The 24684-nt window shown below is 35.2% G+C and overlaps 1 protein-coding gene across 1 annotated transcript in view; it reads left to right on the forward strand.

Annotated features, from left to right (window-relative positions):
• shot (dystonin-like protein short stop) overlaps positions 1 to 24684 on the forward strand; it is a 695338-nt gene that overhangs the window by 612979 nt on the left and 57675 nt on the right. The window contains exons 77-82 of the mRNA XM_067150176.2: positions 4051 to 4125; positions 8150 to 8321; positions 13646 to 13763; positions 13876 to 14105; positions 14266 to 14383; positions 21964 to 22044. Coding sequence (XP_067006277.2) covers positions 4051 to 4125; positions 8150 to 8321; positions 13646 to 13763; positions 13876 to 14105; positions 14266 to 14383; positions 21964 to 22044 — 794 coding nt within the window. The remainder of the gene's footprint in view (positions 1 to 4050; positions 4126 to 8149; positions 8322 to 13645; positions 13764 to 13875; positions 14106 to 14265; positions 14384 to 21963; positions 22045 to 24684) is intronic.

Here is a 24684-nt window from a genome sequence, read left to right on the forward strand (position 1 = left end):
TTATAAATTTGTTAATTCAGTAAGCGTCGGGTACAGTAGACACGTTATAACTCGGGCACTGAGTAGCTGTGGCCTTTCTAAGAATTCGAAGGCTCGCTTGTTTTGATACCATTCTGCAGATTTGAGAAACTTTTTGTAGAGTTTAATAGAATGTCATTCTCTTGTCACTATTTCCCGCGAACCAGTGATGTTGCACAGAGGCACTGTACAACCGGTTGCCGTGGCTAACAATGTTTTATAAAGATACGGACATTGATGGTCAACGAGTTTTGTGCGCGCGGGCAGGGGGTGAAGGGAAGCAGTGTGGTTACCAGTGTTGTTCATTACTATTAGGTCGCGAATGCAAAACAACCCTTGATTTTTCACATGAGATACTGAGAAAAAAATGTCGTCTTGGATTTGAAGAAATACAGAATTTTTTAAATTTGCATTTTGGATGAGATAGATTTGCAGAATTCTATTATGGTTATTGTAGTTTTCTGTTTGACATAAATAACTTGCATATTAGTACATTATGAATAATACAGTATTGGGATAAAGTAGTAATACTCCTCAAGAGCACTTACACCTGGTTGTTTGAATTTGCATTTGTCAATTTATGGCCCGCCTCTACCAGAATTATTTTGTAGTCTGAGCATCACTACTCATTTTTCTAATGATATCACTAACTGATTTTTTGGTTTATTTCTTCATAACAAGGCATTATTCATGTAATAAGCCAATTGGTTTTATTTCATGAACATTGCATGGTGAAAGGAATGTGTTTTTTGTTGATACCCTGAACAGATGTAGTTTGTTATACTTTGTGAGCATTTGTGTTTTCTTTGTTTTTCTGGTTTGAAAATAATTACATTCTATTTTACTCCCCTATGGGTTTAGCAGAAGTCATTGAATCTAAGATGTAGGGAAGCTTAGGTAGGAGCAGTACAAATAAGCTTACTGAAAAAACTTACGCGCTCTGAATATTCATTTTTTTTGGTGTGTGTGTGTAATGTCATAGTGTAACTCCTTAATTAAGAAGTTAAATCATGTCCCATGAAAAGTTAATATTCATATTACTGTATTGCAGGTGGGAAGTTTTGCAGTCTTTATCATTAGGTCTCTTACGTACGTAATTAACCCTCCAGCAGGCGCGCCTAAAAATGATACGTGACCAGGCGCGTGGTGTACTTTATGCCCCACACTTCAACAACACATAATAGTAAATATGTCATTTTCATCAAATTTTATTTATCCACATCACTAATATTTACAAATGCTAGCATATTATACACTGTGGCAAGTGAAAATGCAATAATAAATGTTATTTGCACGCTTGAAAACTTTCCAGATATTTGATCCGATTACACAAGCATCTTCTAATACATATTCGTGTGAGTCACAGTGTCATCTACCATATCTTCATCAACTATTTTATGGAAGGAAGATATTTAATCTTTGATTCCTCTTGCATTACGTTTAGGACCAGGAAATACTCTTGACAGTTTTGGTTTTAGTTTTGCATACCTTTGAAAAATCAATTTTCCTCCACCTGGTGGTTTTGTCTTTTCCAATAAAGTATTTATAACGTTCATTTTCACTTCCTTCTGAGTCAGATCCATCCTCTGAAGTGAGACCTTCCTCATATTCAGTTTTCGTGATCAATTCATATTCCTCACCTGATTCTGCACTGTCCAAGTTGTCTTCCTCTGACTGTTCGTGAAGTAATTTGGCTATTTCCTCACACGTCAATATCCTAAATAAACGGAAAATATATTGTAATTAGATAAATAATCATAAATTGAGTGTTTTAAATGGTGACGTGCTTGAAAATATTCGTAAATAATGTAGTCGAAATACTTACTCAATCGGGTGCACGGGGTACTCTGTAGCCCGCCTGTGACATGTTCTGAAGCTACAATACAGCCGTTCTTATGCACTCACATTCAACAACTAAGGTCACACTGAAGGAATAGCAGACGAGCAACCAATCTTAGAAAAGCTACAGTGTTGCCAAGTTGAAAACTTAGCAGTGGTGTACTTTATACTGCAGCACGCCTGCTGGAGAGTTAATTAACTTTAAAACACAAGATCAAAAAATTAAATTTAACATTCAGAATTTGATTTTTGAGATTCACAGATACTTTCATGTCATCTTTTGTTAAAAGATGCTCCTTTCTTCCTCATACATATTAGAGATGTTCGTGAAAGTTTTTGATCTGTTATGATATCAGCATTTGTTAGAGCAAAGGATTAAATTACTGAAGCTTTTCAAAATGCAAAGTGTTGCCATATGATTACAAGTCATCTCTTCCAGTTTTAATGTAGGTAACTGCGAGTAATCTCCTACACTGTATATTAAAACTAGTAAATGGAACACATACAGTGCCTTACACAGTCACGAGATGGCCAGCCAGAGCACATACTTCAGTTGACTGGGACATAAGATACCTCCAATTGAAATTTAGTTTTGTAATGATACAGATTTTCAAAACATATCTTGTCTTAGGAGATATCAGAAATATTGTAGAGATAATTCTTTATTGATGATCATATTTTTAAAATTCCTGAATTAAATTTATCGATTGGGGTGAGGTAGCCATAAGGCATTTCATTTTGGTTGTTGTGGTTCAAAACCAGACTACTGCGCATGGGATTTTCAAATTGAAAGTAAAGTTCCTGTGATTCAGATACCATGTAAAACTGGAGTTCCCATGACTATGATTACGAAATCAACAGTTGCGTAAAACTACAAGCTTCTTTTCTAAATTGAATGTCTTCAGCTCTTTGCGGGAGGCAGATACTTGTGGGAAAAACTAGATTTTGCATTCAGTATTGATCATTGTTCAAAGAATAGCGTACATCATTCTTGGATTTCTGTGCATTGATAGAATTGTCATGGAATATATCCTAATATCCTTTTATACATTTACTGTTCGTCATACCTCAATTCTTCTAATCATGCAAGGATGTTTCATGTAGAAAATGCTTTAATATCTATTATTCTGTGATATAACATTGCCATATAAGTGGAATCATGCTTTGTCAAGTAAAATTATTAAAATAGATAAATTGACCCCACCAGTGACATTTTGCAAAATCCACTTACAGCAATCTACCTCATAGTTACAATTCTTGGATAACAATGACTTTTCATGTTAATTTTGATAGTTCACCATTTATCAATTTCTTTTCCCTTTACAAACTTTTGAAGGGAGTTTTCAGGAACTTGTTCTAATTGTTTTCCCCAATTTTTGTCCTCAGTAAGATATACCATTTTACCCTTCACTTCTAATGGAAAATTGATATGATTTTCCCCAATTTGTTTATGAATTTTTGGACTGGGTTTCTGTGCAGCAGATATATCTGAAAGTCTTGTTAAAAATTCCCTTCTAACTTCTGTGCAAGAATTGGTAATCTCACACGAATAGTGTATAAGAGTCTGTTATAATATGTACATATGTTGTGACATTATTACAGTTGTAGCAAAGCACTAACAAGAATTTGCTACTATTAAACACTTAACAAAATTTCAGCAGAGCACAAAGAAACTTGTAACACATAATCACTTCGAGAGTCAATGTAAACGTGGTTCTAGCTATTCTGAGACTAGTCATGAAGAACCCTGATAGAACAAGAGAAAGCTAATGTTTCAAGAATGCAAAGCCCTCATGTGCTTCAAAGACTGGAGTTGCCCCTCTACCTGGCTGCCTTTGGCTCACCATGCCACATGCGTGACATAACCTTAAAAGGCATTTTACTTGTTCTTAGTAACCTGCAGTTACTTGAGGGAACATATACCTCATATATATTTGAATAAAATAGCACATTAATCAGAGCACTTATATTCACATACATGCTGTCGGCTTCAGTTACACTATTAGTACACTTCAAAACACTTTACTGCTTCTCTAAGTTTACTTTTAGTTCAGTACTGCTTCTCTCTAAGTTTACTTTTAGTTCAATCTTTTTTAAATATGTTTTAAATACTGAGTTTCCCAACAAGCTGAGTTCTGTGAATGCCATTGTAGTTCCATCCCTGCATGACCCCGTATTCTCTTGTTTACCTAGTCGTGCCAGTCCAGGTCGTGAGAAAGTTCCCGACACTCTGCCACACATTGGCCCGAGGTTTGCAGCGAAAGGAAGGTTAGCTCTTATCTCATACTGTTCATTCATTTCTATGTTCCTTGTTCTCTTAATCTTGTCTTTCGTGTTTGTCACAAAATAGAATGCTTTTATAGCAATGCACAATTTATTGTTGTTAAAAAAGTATAGATGTGTATTTGTGTATAATGTATGTTTATTACCGTGATTATTTATTGTTCAGATTTGTCAAACAGAATACCTTCCAAATACTGCTCGATTATCAAAGTATTAAATTAATGTAAAAAGCAGAGAATTAGTATTAACCAAGCACTGAGCAACTTGTTTGCCTGAGAGAAACATCATACGGAATACAATGTCACTATGCATTATATGTTAATACTTTGAGTGGTATATAGATTACGTGGAAATAGATTGTGCACATCCCAAGGGATAGCATCAAAGTATTCAACTTAAGATTTTCCATGATATTTAGATACTATATCTTTTTAGAATTTCAGTGCATCATTCAATTTCTGTGAATTGAATGTTAAATAGATCATTTGGTGCTTTTCAGTTTCTTTTAATTCCATATTGGAAGAAAGACACAATATAGGTTCTGAATTCCATTCTGTGGTATCCCAAATTATTTTCTCTTTGAATACAATTCAAATATAATTTTGTTTGCTATTCTTTATGTAGCTGGTTTTCAAAATAACTCCATTTTCAATGGATATTGATATCTAGCAGCAGGGAGAATCTTTCTTGTTTATGCTGGAATTGGATTTTATGTTATTAATTACTTGGTTTCTTAACCCTTTCGTGACTAAATTATTTCTGTTAATATTGTCAGTGAAATTTGCTGTCAAACATCAATAAATTGAACCATATAATGGACCAGGACATTGTCTATATTTTTTCCATGACTCATTTCTGAAAAACAATTAGTGGGAAGTATATGTCCCAGTGGTCTCCTCTGTGCTATAATGCTGTGATTACATTGGCATTTCAAATTGATAATTATGGTATGGAGATGCTCAGAAATAAATAATAATAACGCAGTAATATATTTACATGTATTCTTAAACATAAAACCAACACATTTCCAAAAAAAGAGCAACAACTTTACACACTGATCGTAATCAATTTTCACCCACCACTGTAATGTTTATAGTGCTGCATACTGATAGTCCGAATGTTTTGGTTTAGTAGGTAGTTTACTGCTCATGAAATTGAGCAAAACAAGGGACTGCACAAAGTGGTACTCGACAAGCCAAACAGATAATCTTTGAGCGTTTCTCCTCATTTTCGTACTATATTGCCTGCATCTACACCAGCCTCTGCCCTGTGCTGGCGTATGAATACCTGGTTGTGGCAAACGAATGTCATCAGGTATTCCAATAACACCTCGTCTTGGTACCTTGAATGCCACTATACTTCTCCGCTTTCTTGAATGTAGCCGTCAATTAGCTTTAGAGCTAATCCTTTTCTAAATGTCAGCTGATCAATGACCCCAAGTTTGTTCAGTCTCCCCTCCAAAATCAGCTGTGGACTCATCAATGGCTTCCTCAAGTAACATCAAGTAGAATTCAAACAGATTGGCCATCTATGCCACTACATCTTCATCCTATTCCTCCTCAGCATCGTCATCACCATCAGGAAGAGAATACAAAGTATCCAGTAACTGTCGATCTGACAACCCTTACCGAGCCATCTGAAAAAAGATTACATATTCGGCATACAAAAGTTTTGATAAAGGAAAATATATTGGCATAATAGTTTGATACTTGAGGTGACTAAGTATATATGCTTGAGAGAAAAATGTGATGTTTTATAGAAATTAAAACTTATATATGGTTGTAATAAAAATCGGGTAATGCGTGCTCATGGCATATGAGCAAACTAATGGTAATATATTTCCCACTAACTAAATGGGCTATAATTCTATAGATATTCATTATTTATGACTTAATATGATGGTAGCACATTTGAAGATAAACTAACAATACATAAAAATTGAATAAAACATACCTGCACTTGGATATCAGAAGTAAGAAAGAAAAATCTTCAATTTTGCGCACTTTCAGCTCTGTTTACATCAATTCACAGCCTCCTTGGTCAGATATCCATGTTTGACACACACACGAATCAAAGAACTTCATTGCTATAATTTTTTTCTCATTTCTTGGACTCTTCGCTACATGGCAGCACATACTCTTAGTGGGAATTATACATCCCAGTGGGTTTAATCTTGCAAAAGCATTAGTGGGAAGTAGGTATCCCACAGAGCATGAAAGAGTTAAAAACAAAGTTGTGTTCTGTCCTCCAAGCATGTTGGCTCGTAAGTATCTTGCACTGCTCTAAAAGCATTCTAAGAAGTGATGGCTGTTACTAACTCAAAAGCTGATCTTTTCTCCCTGCCTTGTTAGTGTATCACAAATTATTTTTAGAATTAAGTAGCAGTTGTATCATTCTGTAGAGAGAAAGGAAAAGATTGAGGTTTCCTATAAAACAATGTCCATTTGCAGTTGATGTTACTTTCTGAGAGGATATGCACCCTCTTGGCATAACATTAATCACTAGTATAGAAAATCAGGATAGCCATTCCTAATTCAAGTTGTGCAGATGTTGGTCTTGAAAACTAATTTGTAAGACAAGGTGTTACTGGAAGGGATTATGAATGATTTTTTTTTTTACCGCAAATCTTGTGTATAAAGTAAATAAACCTTTCCATTTATTTCTCTTGGTATATTATTGAGGGTACAGATTCCTGCAGAAGTAAAATTTATTTCTGCAAGTTTCTGTATTTTGACATTTAATATTTTCATTTGAATATTTTGTGCAATCTATATGTGAATCATGAAAGTATCATTATCTTTGAAGTAAAATGCAGAAGCATCAATATAGCCTCTTTGATGGTAATACAATAGGCAGCAAAATGGATAAGATTATTATACTGATCATACAAATACTCAAATTGTATTATACTGTATATGGAATGAGTTCCTGGTATATATATATATACTGGACATGTATATTCATTGTAGACTACTAAAGCTTTCAATTTGCTAGGCAATTTTCAGTTTTAGTAAAATATCAGCTTTTGAGTTAGGCCTTTTATTTTTATGAAATTTGTGTTTTACTTGCTTGTACTGTAGGTGTTTGATTACCATACCTCTGTGACTGTATTTTGAATTCTTGTTACTGTAGTCATAGGTAGTCATACATAGGGAGCTAGGAACATTGTGTATATCCTGTTGTGTGTTTCTTTTCATGTTCCTATCTTTCTATACATGACTGTTGATCACTTGTTTGTTCCTCTTGATGACTGCAGTCAAGTTAATGATTAGTGAAAACTGTTTTGTTTGTATTAATTTTTGTAACATAGGTTTATGATCTCAGTTTCCTTCACTTTCCAGATACTTATCTGTATATTTTGTAAGATATTTCATCCCTGTTAATTAACATTACTTTCTTGTTTTCCCTTCCTTCACTTTTCAAAAGTATTTCTTTTGTTTTGAATTTTGACAGTTTAGCTTTTAATACTTTGAATTATGAACAGATTGTTATGAATTTTGTTTATTAAAAGTGATACTTGAACCTTTGGTAATCATATTATTAGCATTGTGTTAACCTTGGCCTTCGAAATTAGACTTCATTACACATTTTTTAAAATGGTTCTTGTTATAAAATGCTAAGCTAAATCTATATTTATTCAAATGAAATGTCTTGGAGATTATTAGAACCATAGACAGATAGTATAGGATGGGAGGCCTTTCTTAAGGAGAAAATATTTGCATTTGCCTTTTATGGGAAAATACATGTCTTTGAAGTAGAATAGGCAAAAGGAAATTATACTGTATGTTGCTGTGCTTCTTGGTACAATCCTATAATGATGAATGTTTTTCAGGCCCAGTAATTGCTACTGCAAATTACTTTTTACTTTTACTTGTGCCTTCCTCTGAAATGCATTTTATCTGAGCTTGAGTCCCAAATATTTGTCCTAAAATTCCTTACATTGTTCCCTTGAACATTTTTTTGAATGACTGATAAGCTCATTTAACCAAATGCTTAATATTTTAAGCAGCAAGGGTGCTGAACCTCAGTTCCGCAATCCTCGCGTAAAGCTTCTGTGGGATCGTTGGCGCAATGTTTGGATGCTGGCATGGGAGAGACAGCGTAGATTACAGGAGAAGTACAACTACTTACTTGAACTTGAGAAGGTGAAGAACTTCAGTTGGGATGACTGGAGGAAACGTGTAAGTATTTTGCTTCAGAATCTAATTCCATCTAGCTACTCTCCTTGCGGGTGTACAGGCTGCAGCCAGGTTGGTGAGTGTATTTCTCCATGTATGGCTTTAATTGTGCAATGAGGTGTCAGATTATCATAATTATATGTGGCAGGATATAAGGGATATCACTAACTATAAATGATAATGCACAGTTGATTTTCATGGAGAGATGCCCCACATTTACTCATAAAATGAAAATCTTAACAAACAACACAATGTGGGTGGACAGTTGAATAACATAATCTTCAATAACAAAGGGATTCATATCTTTAATCTCAGAGATTATTAGCCTGAACTTAATCACCTCAACAAGAGGTAAGAATTGACATGACCTATCTAACAATGTAACTTGACCTCAATAATGATGGCTACTGTAATTCCACAACATGTTTGTTTACATTCTGACTGTTACAAACTATGTAAATATCATGGTTTCAACACCTACCACCCAAAAGTTACATTATTCCGAACACAAAGCAATGAGGCTTCGGAAACTGGTAGGTCTCTTAACATTCACAAATAAATTCTACAATTTTTTTTCCTTCACTTGTTTTTTTTTTAAATGTATTTCATTTGTGGCAATTCTTATTCTCCTTCTGTATCATCCCTTCTTACAATGAGGTAAAACTACTTAAGTAGCAATTAAATGACATGAAATAATATTACTCGTAACTGGAGAGTACAATACAATGAAGTAAAACATATTTCAGTCCTGTAGAACCTTCAAGAAAGCAATAAGCAAGCATAGTGGAAAGATGCTTACTTTGCTACTGGCTTCCCCTAAAGGATACAAACTATGACACAATCTCATCTAATGCTGAGTAAACAGGAAATAAAAAACTGATTCAAAAAACCACACAAGCTAAGACACAGGTCTACGTGAAATTAGAAAGGAAATCTACAAGATAATAGTAATCACAACATGCAATAGGCTTGTGTGCAGATGTCCTCACTTATCTCCTTCTTTTTCCTCAGATGATAATTTTCGTTTGGTCATCAAATATAATCTGAATTCATATGGATGAAATGCTGAATAGGTGCACTAGTCTTAGATAACTTTATATAGCAAATCAAATCATACCAGATAACTCCACTTATATACTCTCCTGCATATGCAGTGTCATTAACTAATGGCAGATGACCTCTATGTTCCCAATTCCATATGATTTTCTCCCATGAAGACATAACTATCACTACAACAATACCTTCACAACTAAGCTGGGGTGGTATAAATATCACTAGGGTTCATTGACACGCCAGTGTTGTTCCCTCATAACCCAGCACTTATGGAATAATAACATTAATACAATTATGGCTATGGTCGTGAAGATTATGCATCATTGCTATACCATCACATTTACCTCCACTGCCGGGCTGAGTAGCTTAGATGGTTGAGGCACTGGCCTTCTGACTCCAGCTCGGCAGGTTCGATCCTGGCTCAGTCCGATGGTATTTAAAGGTGCTCAAATACGTCGGCCTCGTGTTGGTAGATTTACTGGCATGTAATAGAACTCTTGTGGTACTAAACTCTGGCCCTTGGTGTCTCAGAAAACCGTAAAAGTAGTTAGTGGGGCATAAAAGCCAATAACATTATTATTGTTATTGTTATTACAGGTTGAAGACTGCTTCCCATATTAACCATTCAGCCACATATTTATGAAGATCCTCCCCGTTAAGATAGGCAGTTCATTTCTCTCTTGATTTTGCATACTGAAGACTTGCTATTTGTATGTTGGGTATTCAGCCCGAAGGCTGGTTGGATCCTCAACAGGTTCACCATTAGCTGTCATAGATGGCCTAGGTGTCACTGAAGAGGCGTACTAGGGAAATGAGGAGTGAGGTAGTTTCCCGTTGCTTTCCTGACTGAGCCAGAAGTTGCTATTGCACATCAGTCTGTCAAGCCCACTGAAATGCGGGCACCAACCGACCCTATGAGCGACATTTTCACACCATTCATAGCAGGGACTGGCTGCATAAGGAATGGCTTTAATAGCGTCACTCATACCTCAGCCACTTTCATGTTGTCAAAGCCAAGTATAAGACTGAGACAGGTCAATGAAAGTAACAATTTTATTCTAGCCCATACCAGAAGACATAGTGCACAGTAAACACTACATCTTGCCTGCTATTTATACAATGCATAATACATTCCCCATAATACATCATAGACATAACGTTCACTGTATTAGCATAGCATCCGCACATTTACTTACTCGAAGATTGGTGCCCCAAATTCAACATTTGTACACAATCTCTATCTAATCTAGACTGACCATAGCCTCATTGTTATAGTCATATCATGATGAACTTAGTGGTCTCATATAATCTCTATCTGAATATTTAGAAACTTTGAATTACCATCATATCCTAATCTTTCAGATGTACCCCCTAATCACAGGCACCACCTTATTATCTGACTAATTTCTAAAGATCTATTTCATCATCAATCAACCCAACATGTTCAAACATCTCAAGGATTCGAACTACAAGATGCTGCAAATTATAATCACCCATTGAGTGTGCTAAGATGATCCTAATTAATTTCCTTCAAGCTACATTTAACTATTAAAATCATCCTACAACTTGAAATGCAACTAAATAAAGAGGCATACAGAGGAATAATAATAATAATAATAATAATAATAATAATAATAATAATAATAATAATAATACAGACGGAAGGGCAGTAAATCTTTCCACTCATCTTGCGACAGCTGTACTGCCTTGCCGTCATGCTGGCAGCTTATGTCTGACCATGAAGAGATCCATGGTTTGGCAGAGAATGGAAGCAGTCGAATGATCAATATGATTGCCTGCAAAGACAACAATGTAGGACATTAACTGAACCAACCGCCTGCTTTGAAATCTCCAAGAATCAACCCGACAATTAAAAGTTCATAATTAATTTATAAGCAGAGTGCGAAGTATTATGGCGTCTGAAGGTCAAGTAATATTTTGCACATGCTTTTGATTTTTGAGAAAATCATCTGCTTTTTTGAAGTATCTCTTTCTTCAGAAAATGGGAGCACACAGTTCTTTAAGCACCTTATTCAAATTTCTGAGGGCAAGAAAGATGTGAATCTTCAAGTTGATGAAATTGATGTAAAAGGAACTGTAAACTATAAAAATAGATGATTATTTGGGGTTGCGGGGAATAAAACAGCATTTTTAGTTCCATCTGCCTTTGGGCATTTTGAAGAGGTGATAAGACTCGGGTTAAACAACTTACATGATGATCCCTAGCAATGTGTTGAGTTTCACTGTGCTGGCAGGAACCAAACTGATTACGTAAAATACGCAACTGTCATCACAATTCTCAGCATTTTCCAATAATAATTTTGATGTTTGTTAAGAAGCATCAATTTGGTTTACAAGAGAGTTACATTATTGATATCCAGTAAAGCATAACTACCAGTATCACAAAGATGTATGGGAGATGAAATCAGACTCCCTTCTCTAACTAAAGAATTCTACAGATTATAAAGTTAGGAGATTTATCTAGTAGAGACTTCATTCAATAGGGAGCTACAGTTCACATGTACTTAAACCTAAAATCACTGTTTATTTTAATTCGCACAAAATGGGGTGGTCGTGTTTAGAGAAACACGTCTGTCTGTCCTTATCAACATTTTTTCAATAAAGCTCATGTCATTGTTCTGTAAATGTTTCATACACACCACCTGTTGACAAACCATAATTCAGTTTTTCGCATATACATTTATTACATAGGTACAAGCTAAAAGTGTATAATGGACAGAAAAAAGAAAAACAATTTATTGGGTTTAAAAGAAATTCACCAAAAATGGTTTCTTAAAAATACTTATTGATGATTTTAAGGCAGAAAACGCTATGTCACTTACCAAGGAGTTAGGTAGGGAGGAATGTCTCTCAGAACTAGGCAGTGTTGTGCCGTTTACTCCCGATCAGTAAGCCTATGATTTCAATCTTTTTTAGGTTGTATACTTGCTTCTAAAATAGAATTGTGGGTTTATTTCCTTCTTCTCATGATCAACATTGTGGATATAATACAGAAAAGCATTGGGAGTATGAAAAAAGATACAGATTTAGAAGAGGCTTGTTGTAGTGCCCTAGGACAAAGTCTTGTTCAGAAGGGATTTATGAGTGGTGATTGTGGTGGTGATTATTGTTTTAAGAGGAAGTACAACTGGGCAACCATCCTCTATTAACATGAATTAGAGGGGGGAAAATGTAAGGGATCTGACAGTTGAAAATGAAGGTATCGACCAAAGAAAGACCGTGAAGCGGGATAAAATGAAAGACTCCGTAGGCATTGAATGCGCTAATACTGTCTGGGTCCGAAAAGAACAAGAATTACTGGGCGAGTTGGCCATGCGGTTAGGGGCATCTAGCTGTGAGGTTTCATCCGGGAGATTGTGGGTTTGAACCCCACTGTCAGCAGCCCTGAAGATGGTTTTCTGTGTTTTCCCATTTTTACACCATGCAAATGCTGGGGCTGTACCTTAATTAAGGCCACGACCGCTTCCCTCCCATTTCTAGGCCTTTCCTATCCCATCATCGCCATAAGACCTATCTGTGTCTGTGCGATGCAAAAAAACCAACAAGAATTGACCAAGCAAGGTCAGATAGTATAGATGAAAGTGAGGAGCCTGGCACAAGTAAGTGGAAGCAATGCCAGGACTTGGCTAATGGTCCCCGGTCGCCAACCTATGCTCCAAGTTAGTTAAGATCCCCACCTCTTATGACAGACAGGGGATACCATGAGTGTTATTCTGCCACCCCCACCCACAGGAGGAAAAGGATTTATGAAAGAGACAGTAAAAATAGTAGATGCACTGTATTTTAAATGCTGTGGAAGTGTACACCGAAGTTAGCACTTATTGAAGTAGTTTCCTTAACATTTAATTCTTCTCCTGTGGACTTCCTTGAGCATATCCTGGTGAGAGTTTCATCTATTATTTTTTTATGTGAATATGTGTTAGTATACTGACACCTGGAGGAACATACATAATCGTTGTCGTTGATTACTCGGCATCATTTTGATATTTTTTCTACAGTCTCCTGTTCCTTTTCCCAACTTGTTTGCAGTCTGATGGTTCAATATTTCTTTATAGTCTGCAAGCTTAAATAATAATGATGGAAATGTGTAAATTTAGTTACCAAGAACAGTTTTCATATTAGGAGCTATACACTGAAAATCCTTTTGTAATGCTGGTCTTTTTGTAGATGCCAGAAACTAGTTGAAAACTTTATTTCATGCCTTGTTCTTCTGCAGCACTATGACACTAATGATTGTTTTCTTTTGTTTTCAGTTCCTGAAGTTCATGAACCACAAGAAGTCCCGTTTGACAGATCTTTTCCGTAAAATGGACAAGAACAATGATGGTCTCATTCCTAGGGTGGACTTCATTGAAGGCATATTGAAAACAAGTTAGTATATTACCCACTTAATATTTATTTTGTCACTATGATTTATTTCATGCTTTTGCATTGTAGGTGTTGTTTGGTGCTTGTTAACTTTGACGATTGTCTTTCTACCAAGAATTTGATTCGAGTCCACTGGAGATGAATGCTGTGGCTGACCTCTTTGACCGCAACAGTGAAGGTCTCATTGACTGGAAGGAGTTCATTGCTGCCTTGAGGCCAGATTGGGAGGAGAGGAAACCTGAGACTGACGCCGAGAAGATTCACGATGAAGTGAAGAGACTAGTGATGCTCTGTACTTGTCGACAGAAATTCCGTGTCTTCCAGGTTGGAGAGGGCAAATATAGGGTAAGTTGTTAAAAATTACTGTTATTTCTTCAGGAATTTTTCAATTTCTATTGTTAGAAGACATTAGTACTAGTTTTATAAATTGAAGAATTCTGTGTAATTCAATAATGAATTTCTTCATTGAAGGCCATATTTCAGCTTAATTATCTTTTCTTCTCAGTTTGGTGACAGCCAGAAACTGCGTCTGGTACGCATCCTCCGCTCAACTGTAATGGTCCGAGTTGGAGGTGGCTGGGTAGCCTTAGACGAGTTCCTTGTGAAGAATGATCCCTGCCGGGGTAAGTTTTTCTGTCTGAAGTTTACTGTCTGGAGTGAAAGTCTTTGGCTATTATTAACACTGTATGTGAAAATAAAAGCAGTTTCTTCCTTTGAACATTAAGATGAGAAAGATATAATAAGAGCAGTTCAGTTTCCATGTCAGTTAGCCACTTGAATAACACAGTTGGTTAGACACTTGTTTCATGTGCTCAGTGTTCAGGGTTGAATCATAGTACAATCCGTCTGTGTTCACAAGTTGTCAATGTAGGAGATGTGTGTCATTTGTTTGGTTAGCATACTGAAGTACCCCTTTTCAGAGAATCCTCTGTGCAATTTTGACCTTGTCCCCAAAGAACGATTGCATAGGACATGAGATGATATTGCCAATGCTGGGAAACATGAGATTGCAAAATTCACACATGGTGAGGTGACTCGTATAATTGGCAACGTGTTCTGGGCTCTCTAGGGGACTACTTTGAAGGTTTACTTACTCCGCTTTCTGAGAATAAACATTATGTAGCACAAGTATTTCACGGCTGACAGTTTATATTTTATATTCTACACCTGGTACAACTACTCAGCATTATTTGTACATTCTAGGAGCACGTTATGGTCCCCACTCTCATCTGTGTACTTTCATTTGTCTGGTAGATCCCGCATTCATGTGAAAAACATAGTTGCCAAAACCTATGCCCCGACCCATGTATAAGTATTTCAAACGGTTATCTGTGGAAAATGTTCCATCAGGTAACCTAATGCATTATTAAATATTACAATTTGAGTTCTATGGAAACTGTGTTTCGAATTTTTTTTCACATACAGTGATTTCTAAATTCTATTTTTTAGTGTGCTCTTCTGTAGCAACATTTTTTTCTTTTTTCTGAAGTTCAGTCAAAACTGAAATGACAGAATTATTAAACCTTTTGTGAGAAAGGCTTTATTGATCTTTTAGAATTTACAAAGAAAAGTATATTTTTGTGGCCACATTTTCTGTATTCATACAAAATTCTAATCCTTTTGAAATATTCTTTTGAGAAACTGAACTTCTGAAATTTGTATTCATCATTCTCAGATTGTCCTTATAAATCATATTATATTTTAGCAACACTGAATTTGGTCGAGAATAATTTTTATGATTGTAAAAAATTTGTCAACACTAGGCTAGTTTTGATTTTAAATTTTGGAGTATTCGTGACTAGTTCTCTGCCAAATCAATGAGAATTTTGCAACTAGTTCTAAAAGCTTATGATATGAAATGTATGTATGTATATTTATATGCAATATGGAAAATTGATTCTTGAATGATGCAATCTGGGAAGATTTTATGGAACTGTGAAAGCATTAATGTTGATTAGTAAATAGAAAATATAAGCAGATATTCAGTGTTGCTGTCATTCTCTTAATTCCAAATTATATTTGTAATGTTGTTTAAAGAGATATCAGGCTTGAATTAAAAAAAAAAAAAGAAGGGAAATCGGGACTTGTTTTTGCACCAAAGTTCTGGAAGTAAAACTGTATAGATTGGTTGGCAATTCAGATTTGTTACTAGAATTTCATGAGACTTGCTTTGGCAAACCAATTTTTCAAAGGAAGGTTCATAAGTAGAAAGTAAAAATTACAGCAAGTGTTTTAATTTTCTATCTACTAGTCCAGCTTTCTTTTTTCTGCAAACCTGATATTCATTACTTTCCCAAGCAATATTGATGAACATTCTTCACTTGTGTATCATGTTTGATGAAAGGCTCCTTTCTTATGTAGACTGAGATTCATGGTAGTAGACAAATCTCCTATTTTAGGTGAACTTGAGCTCAGAATCTTGAAAGTGGTGAAATAAGCTATTAATATTATTTGCCTTAATTTTCCCCACTTAGTTTCAGTTGCATATGATACTTTTAAAGAGTAAATTATTAATTTGAAAATATATCAAAGTTTACTGTCAGAATATATATATGCCCTGTCGGTATATAAAGAAAATATATAAGAAAAATTAAGTGACCGGGCGAGTTGGCCATGCGGTTAGAGACGCGCGGCTGTGAGCTTGCATCCGGAGATAGTGTGTTCGAATCCCACTGTCGGCAGCTCTGAAGATGGTTTTCCGTGGTTTCGCATTTTCACACCAGACAAATGCTGGGGGCTGTACCTTAATTAAGGCCACGGCCGTTTCCTTCCAACTCGTAGGCCTTTCCTATCCCATCATCGCCATAAGACCTATCTGTGTCAGTGCGACGTAAAACCACTAGCAAAAATAAAATAAAATTAAGAGGCAAGTAAACAGTTGACTCGCTGTGCTAGAATAATTTTGTACATTATTAAGAAATAAAACGAGGATTGCCTATTTTGTAATTTTGTCTTTCTCTGTTATTATGTACATTTTTCACAATATTCAGGATTTGAAAAGTACTATATGGCTAATGATCTAATTCTCTATGTTTTTCTTAGAACCATTGTATTTTTCAATATAGGATTGTGAAGGATTTGTTATTCAGTAATCAAGGTATGGTTTTTCTACAAAGTTCTTAATGATAAATAGTTCTTGTGCGAAGATTTGGACAGGATTAATCCTTTTAAGATGAGTTTAGGTTTGTGCAGTAGCGATTGTCAACAGTTCAGGACAGTAATTTTTGTCTTCTACTTCCATAGTTCATGCCTCCTCTTCCTCCAATTTCCATTTCCAGTTCTTTCCTGGTACCGTTTATGAATGAAGTTCCTCCATTGGTTCCTATCTCTCCACCAGTCTTTTCTTGATTCCAGTATATGTTCTGTCTTTCCTCATCTCTTCTCTTCTGTATCATCCACCTCTTTCGAGGCCTTCCTTGTGATCTCTTTCCTGTTAGTTTCTCTGTAAACTCTCTTTGGAGTTGAGTCTTATCCCATTCATATCATATTGCTTGTTTTTATCCTGTCCTGTAATTTTGAAATTCCATTCTTCATCCTATTCTCCTCATTTCTTATTCTATCTATTCTCGTCTTCCCTACAGTACCTCTAAGGAATTTTATCTCGGCTGTTTGAACTCGCTCTCGTCTCGTTGAATCTCAGTGTAGGAAATAATTACCATCCTTATTGATGGGAATAATTACTCTACATTTGGTATAGTCCTCTTCCTTAAAAAGTAAAAAAAAAAACAACAATATTAGGTGTACAAGGCTATTTTGTTGGCACATAACTAGCTTAGTTGTTTCACCACTAAGATTTTGTGCTTGTGAGCCCAAAATAACTACAGTACAAGTTCATTTTACCAGATTCATTAAATTTAAATACTATAGTTGATAATGTTCATCATATTTGCAGTTGTACTTTATATCTGTATAAAATAAATCAGAAATGTTGAAACTTGTATGTAAAACAAGACTGGAAACATTTCTGTTTTGTTTACCACTGATATTTCATTTTCCATGTTCGTTATTTCAAATGCTAAGGGTCATAATGTGACTAATCTTGGTGCAGGGTTAATTTTCATTTTTAAAATTTTTGTGTTCTGTTACTTTTTTACTTTATTTATTATTTGGATACAATGATTTAATCATTTATTATTGTATTTTTAATTTTTATGTTTACTTCTTTCAAAAATATTTATTGTTGGTATTAATTTTTTCTTTACTAAGTTTTAGTTCAAAACTTCTAATAAACTTACAATGTTGCAAATGCAAGGCATTATGATGTTGATTAGTTTTCATGTGGGACTATATATTCATTTTGTCTACCTCCTAGTGAAATAGTTTGCACTACTTGCTGCTGGTCTTTGGAGGCCCGGGTTCGATTCTCGGCCCTGTCAAAATTAAGATTGACAGGAGAACTGGTGTATGGTTATAAATGTGCATGCAGCTCAATTCACTCCCTTGTTGACTTTTGATCAAAAATAATTTTTTTTATAAGATTCATTTTTTCCCCCTCTAAAATTTTGTAAATGTTTCTCTTTTTGATCCCTAAGACAATATTATTTTCCTCTCCATTGCAATGACCATTATTGAGAATATTACTTCACTCTTTCAGGTAATATGCCATGTAAAATGATAAGAAGTTTTTCTTTTCTGTACATCGGCTTTCTTCATCTTCTTCTTGTTCTTCTGATTGGTCTACTGAACATAAAGTAAAGATCTAGTGAAAATGTTCAAGGGAATGTATCAGTAGTTTTTCTGTTGTTTTAGGAACAACTGCTGATTATTTAATTGCCATTAATATAATGTTTAGCTATCTCGTGGTTAGTCTTAACAGCTTTCCACTGTTTTTTCTTTGTGTTAATTCGATTTTGCCCTGATAATGGAAATTATTTGCTACTCTATAAGTAAAATTAAAAGGTTACTTAAAATGTTTCATAGCCTACTTGTTGATTCTTCAAGTTTCCATCTTATTGCCTTCTTGTATAACCTACATCAGTCATGTGATATGTTGAGGATTGTGTGTTCATAATGCCTTGGATACTGTAATATTGAAAGTTCATATTGTAGACTTGAAAAATCAGGGTATTTAGTCTACCTCAGTTGAGAGTTCCAGTAGCTTGATTGATAATTAACTACGGTGCTGGGCTGTGTGAAGGTGTCAGGGAACAGCAGGTCAGGTTGTTGAGTGTGCTGCTTGAAGCACATGATGTTAACTAACAAAATTACTTAATTTGTTGCACTCCTCCTGAGGTAATCAACATGTCCGTAACTTCTACTCCTCTTGAGCTTGTTGCTTTTGGTGTGGACACTTGGTGGATCAGAGGACAGGACTTTTTTAAGCCTTTCGTGTGTGCCAACTTTCTTTGGTGAACTCCAATTATAATACTCAATACTGCGATCATTTTACACTATGAGGTGACCATCTTTCATGTTTTGTGATTGTTCTTTGTGGAAAAGTTTTGTCTGTGCTACTAGACATGATTGCTGTTTCAAGTAGATCCAAGATTTCTTTTATAGTCACATTATTTGTCCATTTGAAAGGATTAATTTTAATAAATAATTGTACAGGATTTATTAACAACAGAAGGAATATAAAACTGTATGTAATATTCTTCGTGAACTTGCTACATATTTCCGTACATAGAAATGCAATGTTAACGACATTTTTAGTGGGTAGTTTAGAAACCAATTAGGTTTGTTTGCCTTCAGATCTAAACCAAGGCATATTTTCAGTCTGAATATTACTTCCACAGTATGCAGCAAAACTGAATAGTACTGAAATTAAATAACATGTTCTGAACATCAAGATATGTCAGCACAACATGCAGGGCGATGTGGGCAACACATATCAAACTCTGTCAGTATAGGATGTGTTGAAAATGTACACACTCACTTTTCTTTTGCATTCATCATAACGGTCCTGTAGATTGTTGAACTTGTTGATGAATACAGGTTGCTGCAAGGACACAAAAAATGACTTATCTTCTATTGTAATTCAGGACATGCTGAAAGAATCAGCTTTCTGTTTATATTTCCTACTTAGGAACTAGCCCAAATTACGAGAGGAGGGTACAGTCATTTTTTTTTCCGTCATTGCAGCAACCTGTGTCTGTCAATATGCCTGACAATCCACAAGTCTGTTACAAACAATGTGTGAGATGTGAGGATGCATATGTTATACTGATGTATCTTGTTGTTCAGAGGTGGTCTGTAATTGCAGTACTGTTTGTTTTGCTACAGACTGTATACACTCCAAATTTGGGGAAGCTAATTATATTTTCAGTGAGCTAGGGTGAAATTGCTGGACTGGGAACTAATTTATATGCTTATTACATCACTAGAGCACAGAATCTTTATTAATGCAGATAATATGAAGAAAGATTCTTCAAAGTATTTTTTAACCAGTACCATTTTTGTTACAGCTGAAATGTAATTTAATACTAAACATTTCTTTTATTATTATTATTATTATTATTATTATTATTATTATTATTATTATTATTATTATTATTAAATGATTTTTTTCTTTGTAATGGAATAGTTATTTTTAAACACACTATAGGAATTTACTTCATTACTGCCCATACATAAGAGTACGGTTTTAGCATTTTTTATTTTTCCTCAAGGGTTTCATCTTTCCTGAGCTGTATCAATAACATTAGTTTTCCAATACCCAATTATTGAAGACTTGTAATATATTTTATTAGAAGTTTAATTCTATTTTGTCACATGTTGAGAACAAAAACATACAAACACATGCAAGGAAAATGTTTTCAAATGAGTACTTCTTAATATTGTCATTATACAGTTCTCTTTGAAAGTATCCCCCCCCCCCCCCTACATAAACCATGCCAAGGCTAGAAGTATACAAAAATAGTGTATAATAATTTAAGAAGTATTCAGAATATATTTGTTGGTAAATGTTCAGTCAAGAGACAGAATCTCCAAGATTTGATTGTTAACGTTTCATATTGTTAAGTCATAAGACACACGTGTGTGGAAATGGCATGAGAAGCACTTGGGCATTAATAGGAGTATGGGAAGGACACACCAAAACTAAATGTATGGTTAGGTGTCCATAAACAGGTTGTTAATGGTCCAGCTATTTTGTGGAGATCGCAGTGACAGGACACTCCTTATTTGATATGTTGTAAAACTTAGTCCTACGGATACCTCCCAGCACGACATTGCCCCACTCCATTTCCACAGAGATGTTACTACATTTCCGAATGAGACTTCTCATGGGTGTTGGATAGCAAGAGGGGTTCCAACTACCAGGCCCTCTCGATCTCTGGTTTAGACCCCTTTAGATTTTTTTGCATAGGGGTTTAGTAAGGACACTGTTACAGGAGAAAAGTTTGAGATCTGGCTGATTTTAGCCTATGTATCATTGATGTTGCTGACCTTATAACATCTCAAATGCTCTTAAAACACTTGGCAAGAGCTTGATTATCATTCAAATATATAGAGAGCTAAAAGAATGGTGCCCGTATTGAAGTTTTCATAAAAACATTTTGAGCTACTGTGTACAATGATGGATAAATACATTTAATACACTGTATAGGTACTAAAATATAAGCATTTATTTTTGTATGTTTCTAGCCCTGAAAAATTGAAAAATAGCATTTACGTGACACTTGCAACATACAAGCTTCTACCCAAAATTTCATGAAATGGTTGTTGCATTTTCTTCATTATCAGTGATTGGAAAGTAACATGCAGAAATGAAAAGTTTGATCTGAAATTTCTAACCCATATTTCTTGCATCTGAAGAAACTAGAAGAAATATTCTGCACAAAAGTATGCAAAGATAGGTCACCTTTAAATTCTTGCTGTTCAGTTAATGGATTCATCACACTTAAAATGGCTATTATCATGGCCTTGTTCTGGAGTGTTCACGTTTTCCATACCTAAGTGGCACTGTTTTATGCTGTACGTATCCGTGCATTGCATATTAACCCGTTATAAAAAGTCCTGATCTTTTAAGTCTTAGGTTTAGAGGTTGTTTTCAACAGAATATTATCCTTTGTAAAATCTCATCCTGAGTTAGGGAATGAATCATTAATATTAATCTTTTCTTTCCTTTTTTCCTTACCCTGCACTCTAAAATCTTCCACACTAACAATAAAACAAACATTAAAAACCTTCCATTTTATCTATCCTTTCAACTTCAACTACCCATTTTGTTTTTAACCCATGTTGATGTGTTGGAATGGTCAAGTGGAATTGCTTCCAATTCCTGACCCCAATAAGCCCGAGGAGCATGAGCCATGGTGCCCGCTCAGTTTTACTGGGCTCATGTGTAAGAATGGCACCATTCCTTGTCTAGTTGCATGAGTGTTGGATTGAATGCTTCCCTTTCTGACCTAGCATGATTTTGGTGTGGAGGACTGGTATTTTCACTGTGCTCATCAAATCCGGATTGATTGTTGTGTGTGTTCCTGCTCATGCGTTTGACCTCGATTTAATTTCTTCCACCATCATTCTATTATTACTTCTACTTGTAGTGAATTCTTGGTTTGCATTTAACAAATATAAAATAATACAGTTTCCTAAAAGTAATTACACATTATTTCTGAATATCCTGTTGGATTTTCAGGAAATAAAAGATATGTCTTGTTCAGAAAGGATACTGGTATGATCCACTCGAAGTTTAATTTACCATACTTCCTTACTTAATAATGTTATCAACGTTTGTTTTGAGATTAATGAATGTGAATTTGCTTGTCTTATTTTTAACATGTTTGTGAATTTTTAACAAATATTAACAATAAACCCATGAAGGATAATAAATAACATGAGGGTTAATGAATGTTGCCTTGGTGCAGTTGTTTAACATTACACTCTATCTTACTACATACACTTGTCTAACACGACCATAAATTACTGTTACATCCCTTTCAGTTCCACATCTTCTCCCTTTTTTTAGTTGGCTTGTGGTAATATTTTGTGTTCGCATTTGTGGTTAGTAGAGTGGTTTTATTACAAGTTACAGTGTTCCTTTTGGTATGGCATATGGTTTGTTCTGCTAGTTTCAGTAGATAGTACTGTATGCTTGAGTGATAATATTGCATGGTTTTGAGTGTGTTGTTCTTCTCATTCTTCTGTTCTTTCTTCAATGGATACCTGGGTGACGTACAATTTATTTTTGCAGAGGTGAAATTTTTAAAGACTGTACATTATTGGAAGAATATTCTCACGTTTAAATATACCACTCAAACTTATTTGCCAGCTAATATCATTTCATACCATCTTCTCCACTGACAGCTCAGAACATACCGCCTAGTCAAGCAGCTACTGCAGTCTCCTTTCTCCCAAGTCTTCCCGAACCAAACTTTGCAACATTTTCTTTCGTCAGAAATTACCCAGAACAAATTGAGCTGCTTTTCTTTGGATTTTTCCTAGTTTTCGAATCAAGTAATCCTCGTGAGTGTCCAATACACGGTAACCATTCTCTAATTGTGATCTTATCTGACACTTATGCCTTCTCCTTTACATCATTATAACTCCTACATACCCTCATGACCATGTGAAGAGATCTGTAACCTTCATTTACAATCCCATTTGTGTGATAACCCCATGAAGATCTTTCCTTATATTAAGCCTTATCCCTGGATTCCAGTTCTTTATTCATATCACTTTATATCGTCGCTCGTTGTATTCCACAAAGCTCTTCCTATCAATTGTTCTCCTTAAGACTGGTCACACCTCCCAGCCACGTATGGACATGCAGTCCATCGGAACAAATTTTGTTGTGTTCATTTTCCTTTGCCCATGTGTAAAGGAAAATGAACCTTACAGTACCGTACTGTAGGAATGTACGTTTGCATTACGCACTCCTAGTGTACAATGCATGTAAGGTTCATTTTCGTTTAATCGCTGACATAGGAAAATGATCACAACGGACATTGTTCTGATGGACTGCGTATCCATATGTGGCTGGGAGGCGTGGAATGCATGTAAGGTTCATTTTTGTTTAATCGCTGACATAGGAAAATGATCACAACGGACATTGTTCTGATGGACTGCGTATCCATATGTGGCTGGGAGGCGTGGCCAGTCTTAAGGAGAATAATGGATAGGAAGAGTATTGTGGGATACAACGTTTTACCAGTGAAGCGACGATATGTATAAGAAAACATAAAGGTCCGATAATACTGTAATAATTATATATCCTATGATCCAATAATGCTTCATCTTCTCTAATTCTCTAAATTCTATTTTCCTGAAATATAGCCACAGATTCAGTCACACTTTTTCTGGTCCATTTGCATTTATTTTTTGTCAGTAGCTCCCATGATCTACTTATCTATTGCTTTAGATAGGTCAATCATGATACAGTCCATTTAACCTGAATCTAAAATTTCTGCTTTATCTTGCTGGAATCCTACAAGTTGAGCTTTAGTGGAATAACTTTTCTTAAACCCGAACTGCCTTCTATCACACAAATTAGTAATTTTGCAAAAGTGTCTAATATAAATATAATCAGAAAGAATGCTTTCCCATTGCTTACACGTAATACATGTCAAAGTTGACTAGCCTGTAATTGTTGTTCCCTAGTCCATGCTGTTTTCCTGAATGTACCACCCTGTAACCATTCTAAACAACCCTTCTAACTTACATGTACCATACTGGATGCTCTGGCTCAGTGCTTTCAAATAAAATATCACTGATTTTATTTTAAGATATGGAAGGATAATAAACTGTATAGATTCTTGAATAATTTCACCTCTGTGTTACTCTGTGTTCATTAGTATAGTCCTAGACTAATTCAAGTAAAGCTAAAGTAGAGGTGTAAGGTGAATCTTGAGCTCATTTTACCTCTGCATGTTGGTAGTTTTTGTATGGTTTGTGATAAGTCTTGACCCTTACGTCTGAGGTTCGGAAAAATAAGATAAATGTTGCAGGTTACCTACCTCTTTTGCCTTTTAAGTCTATATAA

Source organism: Anabrus simplex, chromosome 6 (genome assembly GCF_040414725.1).
Source record: "Anabrus simplex isolate iqAnaSimp1 chromosome 6, ASM4041472v1, whole genome shotgun sequence".
In the NCBI taxonomy this organism is placed as follows: Eukaryota; Metazoa; Arthropoda; class Insecta; order Orthoptera; family Tettigoniidae; genus Anabrus; species Anabrus simplex.